This window comes from Alosa pseudoharengus, unplaced genomic scaffold, assembly GCF_046254945.1.
Source record: "Alosa pseudoharengus isolate Yale_2024_CS ecotype anadromous, Long Island Sound unplaced genomic scaffold, YU_APseudo_1.1 YU_APseudo_1.1_scf_20, whole genome shotgun sequence".
Taxonomy (NCBI): Eukaryota; Metazoa; Chordata; class Actinopteri; order Clupeiformes; family Clupeidae; genus Alosa; species Alosa pseudoharengus.
Window position 1 is genome coordinate 24,228,066 of NW_027468664.1, and position 12,500 is coordinate 24,240,565.

Below are 12,500 nucleotides of genomic sequence, written 5' to 3' on the forward strand. Positions count from 1 at the left end.
ATGTGTGTGTGTGTGTGTGTGCGTGTGTGTGTGTGTGTGTGTGAACAAAGTGCATGTGTCAGTGTTGTTTACTTCACACAGAAGGCATTTATTTTTGAGTAGTTGTCGAGAGCTATTTGTCATTTGTATCACAGCTGTAATAAGCTTGTCCATTTAATATCCGTGCTAATCTTTCGTGTGTGTGTGTGTGTGTGTGTGTGTGTGTGTGTGTGTGTGTGTTTTTGCATATTCTCAAGATCGCCAACGTTACTGACGATGAAGCGGTTCGTATCTTCCTGGAGTTTGAGAGAGTGGAGTCAGCCATTAAAGGTCAGTCTCACTGGTGCCCTGTGTGTGTGTGTGTGTGTGTGTGTGTGTGTGTGTGTGTGTGTGTGTGTGTGTGTGTGTGTGTGTGTGTGTGTGTGTGTGTGTGTGTGTGTGTGTGTGTGTGTGTGTGTGTGTGTGTGTGTGTGTGTGTGTGCACGCACGGAGTGCTCCAATTCAGGTGTCCCAGATCAGCTTGTCCTGAAAACAGGTGAGACTCCCTCGAGTGTTACATCACACTCAGGAGAACCAAAGCCCAGTTCAGTCTGGTCCCACACACATCATTACATTACAACTACTTTGGTGGGACACACACACACACACATTACATAATACTAGATGTACCGCAGAGCGGTACAAAATATGACCGCCGCCCAGTCCAGCACATTTGTTCCACAAAAAGAAATCACGCTGAAAGGCCTATATGATTCTAACTGTCTCACTAAATTGCATTATCCACACTCAATTCTCACTGGTATCTGCTAGACAACAAGTACCAAAACATGATTAGTTCATAGATTTCACATGTAAAATTCATTTTATACAACCCCACCTCCATCTTGCCTGTTCATAATTCACAGAAATTCTTGATTGTTTGTGTTATGTTTATGTTATGTGTGTGTGTGTGTGTGTGTGCGTGCTTGTGCGTGTGCCTGCGTATGTGCCTGTGCATGCAAGCGTACATATGTCTACTGTGTGAGTATGTGTCATACGTATGATTACTGTGAATGTATGTGTGTGTGTGTGTGTGTGTGTATCTGTTTGTGCACATGTGTGCACATGGAATGGGTTAACATGACCCCTGGAGGCAAACATACGGAAAAAATTGGTCATCCTAGGCCCTACGGTTCTCGAGATATTCACAGAAAACTGTGTCTGCCCTACCCTCCTTTCGGGGGGTGCAGTCCAGCGGGGGGGCTACAGATCAAAACGAAAAACGATGGTTCCATGCTATCCATATGGGGTTAGATGCCCACCAAGTTTCGTCTAACCCGGTCTTTCAGTGTCCCGGGAATCATTGACGGAAATTTGGACATGCGAAAAAGAAAAAAAAAAAAGAAGAAAATTCTGACTAAACCTATATGACCGCCGCTTCGCTGCGCTGCGGTCATAATAACTGTTTCACAAACAGAGACACCCGGTCACCCCAACACCCATATACCCAACCAAGCTCTCTAATCCTCACTCACTCACTCACTCACTCACTCTCTCACTTTCTCACTCTCACACACACAGACACACACACACTTACTTACTCACTCACTCACTCTCACACACACAGACACACACTCACTCACTCTCACACACACACACAGACACAGACACACTCACCCCAACACCCACATACTCAACCAAGCTCTCTTATGCACACTTTCTCCCTCACTCACTCACACCTACACACACACACACTCACACACACCAACACCCAAGCTCACTTATGCACACTCTCTTACTCTCTCCTTCTCACTCACACACTTACACACACACACTCACACACACACACACACACACACACACCCAAGCTCACTTATGCACACTCTCTCTCTCTCTCTCTCACACACACCCCAACACCCAAGCTCACTTATGCACTCTCTCTCTCACTCTCTCACTCACAAACTCACACAAACACACACACACATACCAACACCCGCATACCCAACCAAGCTCTTATGCACACTTTCTCTCTCTCTCTCTCTCACACACACACACACACCACACACACATAATACAATCTAGCTTGTTACACAACACACACACACCTTGCAGCGCTGGTGTGAAGGATTATCCGGCTGTTTTCGCTCAGCCTTATGAGTGTCCTTGAGCAGGAGCAAGAGAGCCAGAGAACTGAGAGAAAGTTCACGTTCGCAGAAAGAACAGTTTATGGAAAGTGTGTGTGTGTGTGTGTGTGTGTGTGTGTGTGTGTGTGTGTGTGTGTGTGTGTGTGTGTGTGTGTGTGTGTGTGTGTGTGTGTGTGTGTGTGTGTGTGTGTGTGTGTGTGTGTGTGTGTGTGTGTGTGTGTGTGTCTGAGCGTCTTATCTGTGACATAAGTTTATTTGAAGACAGTGTCGTCTATAGCTGCTCTGTAGAAACAGTGATCATCCTGTGTAGTTTTCAGAGGAAATAGAGTGGCTCCTATTTTTTGGATAACAAAACAGTATGACTAAGGATACTTACTGGAAATACTGAAAAACTGCACTCTGGCAAAAAAAGTACAACAACATCAGGGCTTGAACTTCTCAAGCTCTGTGGCTGAATTGGGTCCGGACTTACTGACAGGATGATTAATTACACTTTTATATAACGTTTTGTAATTTCGTCGTAATTTTGTAACTAGGCTTTGTGCCTGTTATGTTAGTGCTTTTCTCCCCATTTTTATTTTTGTTTTGCTTGACTATTTGGTTATGTATTTAATTGTTTGTTTGTTTGTTTGTTTGTTTGTTTGTTTGTTTGTTTGTTTGTGTGTGTTTCCAGCTGTGGTGGACCTGAACGGCCGATACTTCGGTGGACGAGTAGTGAAGGCGTGTTTCTACAATCTGGACAAATTCAGAGTGTTGGATCTAGGAGAAGCAGTGTGATCTTATTCATCTCTACGTTACACACACACATGTACATGCACACACACACACACATGTACATGCACACACACACACACACACACACACACACACATATGTACATGCACACACACACACACACACACACACACACATGTACATGCACACACACACACATGTACACACACACATGTACATACACGCACACGCACACACATACACATGTACATGCACACACACACACACACACACACACACACACACACACACACACACACAGAGACAGTCACAAAATAGCCCCCTCTATTTGTATGCCCTTCCGTCTTTATACAGTATGTGCGTATTGAGACACAATATGTTGTATATAGTAGCGGTGCAGTCAGTGTGAAAAACATTGATTTGTTTTGCTTTGTGGTGGACAGTGGAAGACTGTAAATTCTGGACATTAAATATCTTATCTTTTTTTTATAAGGAAAATTTGGCCTGTGTGTTTGTGTGTGTGTGTTTGTTTTACTGTGTGAAGAATAAGTAGGCTGAGTAGAGCATATGTGTAGATCATGTTCCCCTCTGGCGCCTTATCAGGCTGCCATGTTCATGAGTTAAACCAGCACACACACACCCACACTCACACACACACACGTGATGTATGCAGTGGAGTGCTTGGTGTAGTTTTGCAAACAAAAACAAAGATAAAGATAAGGCAGTTTAAAGAAAGAAAATGAATGAATCAAGCATTTGTATGTAAATCCCATGCCATAGAGACCGCAGCAAACAGTGACCACAGGTCACATACTAGGGGTCAGTGATGGTGTACCGATAGCCACACATCAATGCTAGAGCTCTAGAGATCAGTGTGTGTGCCATGAGCTTTGCATTAGCGTAGCTCTTATCCAATGGGAGATGAGCCATCATGCCTCTCTAGCATCTGTAGTCAGGGCCCCAGGCTCTGAGGTTTTGTGCCTGAATACAGGCGTGGGCCAATCCATTTAAGATTTGAACACTGATCGTGATTTCAGGCACAGACATGTTCAGGTGCAGACATCCTTTGGCCCTTTTAACACCTTTCCAAAGCTAGAGGAGATGTCACGCTCCTGTCACGTCTGTAGCCTAATCAGGGCTTCAAGTTCTCAGGTGCAGTGTCAGAATTTGGGATTTAAAAATTGATCATAACTTCAGGCACTGCATGTTCCCTCGCTTGCTTTAAGCCCTTTTAACTCCTTTACAAACAAGACTAGCTATCATGCTCTTGTGACGGCTGTCATATTGTAACCTTTTCTCCTCCTAATAAGGTGAGCCTGATGAGGTCAGGCCAGGGTGCGATTGAGTCATCGAAGAACAAGCCGAATCTCAGATCGCCTGGAGTGCCCTGTTCTTTTGTGAAGACTCTGGAGGCATTTTGGGTTCCCGTTAATTGGCTGGATTTGCATAACAGGAACTTTTTTTTTCCTACCACTGTGGTGGCAGAAATAGGGGAAACCTACATTCGGAGACTGACATAACGCACGGCCTCCCACGGGCTTAGGTGCTGTTCTATAATCTAATGATAGACGTGTGTGTGTGTGTGTGTGTGTTCGTGTTCGTCAGAGAAGAGTGGGTCAGTGATAGATGGAAGTCTGTGAGGGGAGAATTTATGTAAGAAAAGAGAGGACCTGTGAGAATTGCAGTGAGTTAATGAAATCTTTATCAAAGGTGAAGGTGTGTGTGTGTGGTACTGGTAGTGGGGTATTCATTCAATCTTCCAGGCTCTAGAAGCGACACACACACACACTTCCCTCCTGAGGGTGTTATGTCATTAATTAATTTGCGTAATATCACTGGCACCTTGCTTGCTTACATTCTCTGTGTGAGATGGACTAAATTGGCAGATTTAAGGACTATTCACTCACCCACTGCAGCAAGCTGTGTGTGCAAAGTAGGTTGTAAAGTCGCTTGTCCCAGCAAACCTTTCATCTTTGAAGTCTTAACAAGGGATACTAAACATGTTTACAGTGGTAATTCTGGGGGTCATCAATCATTTATCTACATTAGAGGCAAATGTAATACGATTTGAGGAAAATTAAAATAGGTAAGAGTATGTCAAAAGGACTTAATTGTATACAATAATTAACCTGACTCCGCCAGATGGATTTGAAGCTCGCGAGATCAGGATGGTCTCACGAGGCTATACAATAATAGCCTACAACACACATATCTAGTAGTTTACTAAGACTATAGAGAGGTGCAACTGACCAAGTTGTAGACATTCATGTCAAAGGTGTCTACATTTGTTTTATCTCCGTTATTTCTTCAGTAGTCGTTTTTCTCCGAAACGACTTTTTCAAGTGAACTTAACTTGTTCGTTTCAGTGAGATTACCGTTCTACGCATGACAAAGCCAAAAGTACATGCCAGCGTATGTCTGTTTTCGACTTTTTGTTTTGACTTCGGAACGCTAAATCCTGAGAAAGGCAAATACATTGAGTAGGCTACTGTCTTTCCATCCAGGTTTCTTAATGCATCACATTCGTGACACTTACAAACACTCCCTACCATTATTGTATGCAACTCATAGCCTACAAACACTATTTACAAGTACCAGCGCCGTTTCGATCATTTATTTTGAAACCACTTTTTTTTTATTATTTTTTTTAATTCTGAATATTATTTGCCATTAGGATATTGAGCTACACTGCACACACATTCTACCTCGGGCTAATGGAGAACTCTAGAATACCTTTGTCTGTTTCTTTGAGTCACACCCTTCTGAAAGATGAACTGTCTCGTCTACGACAACAACTGAAATTATAAACAGGGACAAGTTCAAAAAGCAAGGCAATTCACAAAACCTAGCTTCAAAATTATATTTTGATATTGTGTATGGAAATGTTAATCCGATTTCTTGTGCCACATAAGGAAAACGGGACAAATGTTTGAATGCTTTAATCTCTATCAGCATCAATTAATTAGTAGACTAGAGATTTGAGGCGATGTTTGATTAGGAGAGCCCAGGGCTACGTGCAGATCCAACAGCCACACACACACACTAATCCTGTCCATCACTTCGGGTCTCTGCCTCCTGGCGTCAACGCCCTGTCCCCAGTTCTATGTGGCAATTGATGGCAGGCTACGTGCAGTTGCGACTGTAGTCGATGCCTCCAGAGAGAAGTTACCTCGGACCGCTCAAATTCCCTACTAGAACTTGAGCGCAAGTGATGATTAACCATCTCACACACAGTCTAATTAACTTTTGTATTTACCTCACTGCAAATAAACAATAGTGGAAATAAACATCACTGAAAACCTACCGCAAAGGGTAGGTGTAGAGATGCTGTAGGGAACAAAATGGGTAGTCTCACCAACCGTCTTTGTCTCACCCATCTCAAGTTTCAAGTTCTTGTTGACGTGACAGTCCTCACGTGCAGCCGGACTATCCCATTAGGATTGATATGACCGTTCGCTACGTAATTATATATTGTCATGCATTTATGGCCATGCATCATCTTCGGATGATGCCATTTATTAACAATTTATGGCCACACTTTTCTTTGGAAATGCATTTATTACCCGTACGCTTTCCTAGGCTATACAAACTCAAGCCTTTGCCAGAGTATCTTATGTTTTATATTAATTTGCAGAACCTCAGTTCAGACTTGAAGATAGCCTACATAGACAGTTGGAAGGTTTTTTTTTCTTTCTTTCTTTTTTACCCAGTTGCATTTTTATGGAGCTCTTGCGCACGGACCTACAACATTCCACAAGGTGGCGTCGCATAACCGAGAGCGAGCCCCTGTCTACGCCCTCTGGATGTCGTCACCCAGTCACGTTGCGCTTCCTTCCAAGCGCAGTTAAAAAGCGGATCTGGGGCGCCGGGTCTGGAAGCTTACCCGACACTGAGAATAGCTAACAACTGGAGCACGGCGCTACTTCATTCTTGAAGACTCTCCACGTCTTTTCTTTCTATTCAATATTTACTGTATAGTTCAGACTTCGGAGAATATAGATAAGACCAGATTTACTGTCAGTAACTTACATCTATTTCGTTAAACGAGGGATTTTGGTCTTGCCGACTGTCATCCATCATTTCTGCACCTCTATCCGTCGACCACCAAGGAATGCCAAGAGAACTGACCCAGAACCGGATCCAAAAGCTCTGGATTCCATCTAAAGATGATAAACCGGCTGTGCCCACGCGTGGTAAGTTTTTGATGTCATTAGGTTGTTTAGGAGAGATAGCCAACGGGCACATGATTTTTGCAGGTCGGGTGAGTGGACTAACCTATCCGATGATGTGATTACCAGGATTCTGATTGTGTGTATATTTATCATGATGTAAAATAATCTATGTGTCCAGCGTTTTGTGTATTTTTGCGCATGAATACTTAGGGGGTGGGCTATTTCACTAAATGGTTATACGATTTTTTATCAGATCCACCATCTGGTTTACACCTGTAACGTTACACTTGACGGTTAAAACTAATATATTGCACATCTAAAACACTGATAGCCTACCAGTGCTCAGAGAAAGATTATTCTTATTCAATTTTTCGCCAATGGAAAACCTTAAAAGGAAGGTAGCCTACATCTCTGATAAGCCCCTCTCTGTTTTCCCGCTGCGCATGAGCTCAAATGCCGGTTTCTGTAAATGACGCACGGGAATCCCCTCGCCGCTCCGGGTATTTCATTTTGAAGGAAAGGACCCCTTATAGGTCACAGCGGCCAGTCTACTCTATTGTAACAGATCACCTCGCAGAGCTCACGTTTCAGTCCTGGAGGCGAGGCATAGGCTATTATGGGATATTTGGAGATGGTTATTCTCTCTGTGTTAGTGAAGGAAAGGCCAAAACACCAAGTGAAGATGCATGCACTGAGTAAGTTAGTGTGTGCATGATTATTTATGCTGCAGAGTGCACAGACCACTCAAAGTCACATCCTAAATACATCGTGATTGAGATGTGGTAGCCATAACAACGCGTGACGCTCGCGCCTTTTACGTTCTCTTATCAGGATTGTCTGAGTCAGCGCAGTTCTGTGCGTGAGCCTGGATGTAGACGTGGTACTCTCTCTCTCACACACACACTATAAATAAAAAATGTTTCGTCCAGCTCTGATTGGTCATCGCACATCCGTCGGCAGCCCAGTGAGACTTTATGCCCGGGCCGAGTGCTTACTCATCGCTCCTTCCCTGAAAAGGTGTCGCTTAATTGAATGACGTTGGACCGTGTTCTATCTGGATGCAGTAATTGGCACGGTACACAATGGTGTCGTTACTGTTGGCGGGCACCCGGCGTTGCGCTGATCTGATGCCAGACACACAAACATACCCAACCTCCCGTTGCCATACTTGGTCGTTACGTATACACACCTCTGAAGGAAGACTGATATCTATGACCTTGGATTTTTACAGACAGTCAAATGTAGGCTACATGTCTTGCATGGTGTCTGCAAGGCTACTTAACTTTAATGTAAAAAACATGATGTGTAGGTCCGGTCTTGACATGTATTTCTGCTCTGTCATTGAGGTTCACTGAAAGCGCGCGCGCGCGCGCGCATGTGTGTGTGTGTGAATGCCGGTAATGGGATCAACCCCGATCTTGCTGACTGCATTTCCACTCAGGATGTTCTTAGAGGAGATTACAGAGGCCTAAACGGAGTGTCTAAATTAGCCAATTGACATGCATGCAAGACTGCTCTTCTGAATGAACTTGCTTGCACACACACACACACACACACAGATCCACTGCCACAATGCGCTTGTTTACCTGCGCACACAAACACAGAATTAAAACCTTGGTGTGGAGTCATCTGATAGTGGCCTCTATCTGCACTGTAATTACAGTCTTCAGGGCCCACATGAAGCCATCATCCAGTGCTACTGTACTGTGTGTGTGCCATCCTCCAGTGCTACTGTACTATGTGTGTGTGTGCTATCCTCCGGTGCTACTGTAGGAGTGCATGCTATGAGGCAGCAGCTCTTTTCCTGATCCCTTACAGTCAATTTATTTCAGCAGAGTCACTCACGTGCACATTACAGTTACTGTGTGTCTTAGAGCCTGTGTGTGTGTGCACGTGAGTGTGTGTGTGCACGTGTGTGTGTGACCTAGTTTGTGCACTGCCTGTGGGCTAGTGGGTCTTCTCTGGAGCAGTGGAGTGGCTTGCATGCCAAGTTGACGTATGTGTGTGTGTGTGTGTGTGTGTGTGTGTGTGCGTGTGTGTGTGTGCGTGTGTGTGCGTGTGTGTGTGTGTGGGAAGGGGCGCTGGTGCCAGAGCACATGCTCTCCCTGCACGTGGGTCGGTGGGTTAGAGGAAGGGGGGCTTGTCACTGTTGTCTCTTTTTTTCTCTCACAAACCCAGCATCTTTGACCTTGTGTGCGTGTGTGTGTGTGTGTGAGAGAGAGAGAGAAAAGCAGAGACAAAAGCAGAGAGCCTCCAGAGAATTTTTCATGGGATTACTGGGTCATGTGCAGCATTCACACAGATGAAAATAAATAATCCAGATTTTTGATGCACACATTCAGTCTATAAATAGCTGCAATCTGCTTGTCAGCTGCCCTCAATGCTATAAATGAACTACAGGCTGCATAAATAGATAATGGTGCTCTGTTATGCACATTATGGGATGTGTTCCTGTCCTGTCGCTTACCTGCTGTATGCATCCTTAGGTGATGCTGTAAGCCTTGTTGATTGGCATTTTAATGTATTTTGTTACATGGTTTGATTTATGTGTATTTAAGTGTAATTATGCAGGTTACATTCATCTAATAAAGGATGCTATATGCAGGTTACAGTCATCTAATAAAGGATGCTATAAGGTTACAGTCATCTAATAAAGGATGCTAACCCCCCCCCCTTTCTCTCAGCAGGGCAAGGCCCCCATCTGGCCAACCCCCCCACTATGATCGTCATGGTGGGTCTCCCTGCCCGGGGCAAGACCTACATGTCCAGGAAACTCACACGCTACCTCAACTGGATTGGCATGCCCACTAAAGGTGAGTGTTGAGTCAGTGAGTGAATGAGTGACTGAGTGTGTGTGTGTGTGTCTCTCTCTTTGTGTGTGTGTGTGTGTGTGTGTGTATTTTTATTCTGGGTGAGCTATTTCTGTATAAATTAAACCTATTCCAGGAAGCAAAGCTGGGCATTTTTGCGTCCGGGGCTTTGGACTGTTGAAGTTCCCAGACTCTGCTGCTTAGTCATTGTTCCCTCAGGAGGAGTTTCCTGTTTCCCATGTTGCACATGGATTATGCTGTCCGACTGTTCTTCTCACACAGTTTACCAGTTCAGTTTTTTCATTTTTATTTATTCATAAATGTTTGTTTTCTGTGTGTGTGTGGTGGTTTTCAGTCTTCAACGTCGGAGAGTATAGGAGAGAGGCAGTTAAACACTACAGCTCCTTTGACTTCTTCAAAGCAGACAATAAGGATGCCGTGAAGATCAGGAAGTGAGTTAGTTCACCTCAGACACGCCAAACTCTTGCATGACCTCCCAGTGCACCATGGGAGTTGTAGTTGTTATTGTTTGTAAATAACTGATGGCCTTATGTGTTTGTCATTCTCTTTTCCTCAGTCAATGTGCCTCGGCAGCCCTGAGGGATGTCAAAGTGTACCTCACCGAGGAGGGGGGTCAAGTCGCAGTGAGTTAATTTCCTCCTTATGCTGTCCATCTTTTCACCCCTTCACTCATCTATCCATCCATCCATCATCCATCCATCCATCCATCCTTTCCTTTCCTTTCCTTTCATCACTAATGTTTCTTGTGTTTTTTATTTAGGTGTTTGATGCCACGAATACTACAAGGGAGAGAAGAGATATGGTCCTCAACTTTGGCAATGAAAATGGCTTCAAGGTGTGTTAACGTTTGTGTGTGTATCTGTGCGTGTATGAGTGATCATGTTCATGAGTTTCCATGTTTGTGTGAGAATGCTTTTTAATAATGATAGTAATGTCTTTTCACAGATCTTCTTCATCGAGTCCGTTTGTGATGATCCCAGCGTTATAGCTTCAAATATAATGGTAAGTGTCTGTCTGAGTCCAAAAGAATTTGCAAATACTCCCACTGTTCCCATGACAACAGTCTTACAATCGACTTCCTCTCTGAACAGGAAGTGAAGGTGTCGTGTCCAGATTATCAGGACTGCAATAAGACAGATGCCATGGAAGACTTCCAGAAGAGGATTGAGTGTTACAAACAGAGCTACGAACCCTTGGACCCTGACAATTACGACAGGTACACACACACACACACACACACACACACACACACACACACACACACACACACACACACACACACACACTCAAACTCACACTCACACACACAATCATTTTATCAAACAATTGACTAAATCAATTTCTATTAATCCTCTGACAGTATGATGGAAAAATCCATCCAGCCATCTCGAAGGATCAGTGTATCAATGTCTCACATCAGTAATGACTCAAAAACATCGTGATAATCACCCTTCTCACCATGCTGCTGTTGCATTAGGTCTCTTGACGGCCTTCCCTCTCCTCTCTCCCCAGGAACATGTCCTTCATCAAGGTGATTGACGTGGGCCGCCGTTTCCTTGCCAACCGCATCCAGGACCACATCCAGAGCAAGATCGTGTACTACCTGATGAACATCCACGTCCAGCCCCGCACCATCTACCTCTGTCGCCATGGCGAGAGCCAGGACAACCTGCAGGGCAAGCTGGGAGGAGACGAGGGGCTGTCGTCGCGTGGCAGAAAGGTACGGAATAGAGAGAGAGAGAGAGAGAGAGATGATGTGAGGGATTGAAAGAGAGAGTTTTAGAGGCAGAGAGACAGGGACTCTGACTCTAGTGATTAATGTGTCTTCTCTGTGCCAGTCTACCTTGTCCCTGGCCAGTTTTGTGGAGGAGAAAAAAAGAAAGAAAGAGAGTGAGTGAGTGAAAGAAGTAGTGATTCATGTGAATGTGTGTGTCCTCCGCCAGTTTGCCTCGGCGCTGGCCGGCTTCGTGGAGGAGCAGAACCTGAAGGACCTGCGCGTTTGGACCAGTCAGCTGAGGCGCAGCATCCAGACGGCCGAGGCCCTTGGCCTGCCCTACGAACAGTGGAAGGCCCTCAACGAGATTGATGCTGTGAGTACACTACACAGCCCAATCAATCAATGAATCAATGAATCAATCAATTGACCGAATCGATAAAATTGATAAAGCGAGTTGATCGAATGAGCAATTCATCAATTGATCAACTAGTCGTTGAATGTGGTATCAGAAAGTATAGAAGCCCCTCTGATAAAGTGTGTGTGTTTTGTGTAGGGTGTGTGTGAGGAAATGACATATGAGGAAGTGAAGGAGAAGTATCCCGAGGAGTTTGCCCTGAGAGATGAGGACAAGTACTACTACCGCTACCCTTCTGGAGAGGTATGCTTACTAAAGGCTAACGCTAACTCTCACTACTACCACTTCCCTTCTGGAGAGGTATGCTAACTAAAGGCTAATGCTGACTCTCACAGTCCCCCCCAATACACTCGTTTTATGGACTTGTCTACATCAGCGTAAGAGTTTATAGTCAAAGAGTCAGTCATTAGTTGAGAAGTCAGGTTAAAGAAAGGTTAAATATTGAATGAGTGAATTGTTGCTAGCAGTTGTAAACATACACATAAACAGCATTCACCCGCATTTCCCTTTCAACTTTTGAACTCTTCC

The 12,500-nt window shown here is 44.4% G+C and overlaps 2 protein-coding genes across 5 annotated transcripts in view; both read left to right on the forward strand.

Moving 5' to 3' along the window:
* rbm17 (RNA binding motif protein 17) overlaps window positions 1–3,335 on the forward strand; it is an 87,195-nt gene extending 83,860 nt beyond the window's left edge. Inside the window, exons 13-14 of the mRNA XM_076296909.1 lie at window positions 237–309; window positions 2,776–3,335. Coding sequence (XP_076153024.1) covers window positions 237–309; window positions 2,776–2,879 — 177 coding nt within the window. The 3' untranslated portion in view covers window positions 2,880–3,335. The remainder of the gene's footprint in view (window positions 1–236; window positions 310–2,775) is intronic.
* Window positions 3,336–6,709: 3,374 nt separating this feature from the next.
* Window positions 6,710–12,500, forward strand: part of pfkfb3 (6-phosphofructo-2-kinase/fructose-2,6-biphosphatase 3) — a 10,097-nt gene continuing 4,306 nt past the window's right edge. For 2 of the 4 annotated variants that reach the window (XM_076296914.1, XM_076296916.1), the window contains exons 1-10: window positions 6,710–7,030; window positions 9,694–9,822; window positions 10,175–10,271; window positions 10,397–10,463; window positions 10,601–10,675; window positions 10,786–10,842; window positions 10,932–11,056; window positions 11,353–11,560; window positions 11,784–11,930; window positions 12,111–12,215. In XM_076296914.1, coding sequence (XP_076153029.1) covers window positions 6,949–7,030; window positions 9,694–9,822; window positions 10,175–10,271; window positions 10,397–10,463; window positions 10,601–10,675; window positions 10,786–10,842; window positions 10,932–11,056; window positions 11,353–11,560; window positions 11,784–11,930; window positions 12,111–12,215 — 1,092 coding nt within the window. In that variant the 5' untranslated portion in view covers window positions 6,710–6,948. The remainder of the gene's footprint in view (window positions 7,031–9,693; window positions 9,823–10,174; window positions 10,272–10,396; window positions 10,464–10,600; window positions 10,676–10,785; window positions 10,843–10,931; window positions 11,057–11,352; window positions 11,561–11,783; window positions 11,931–12,110; window positions 12,216–12,500) is intronic. The other 2 variants (XM_076296915.1, XM_076296917.1) reach the window with 2 other exon arrangements.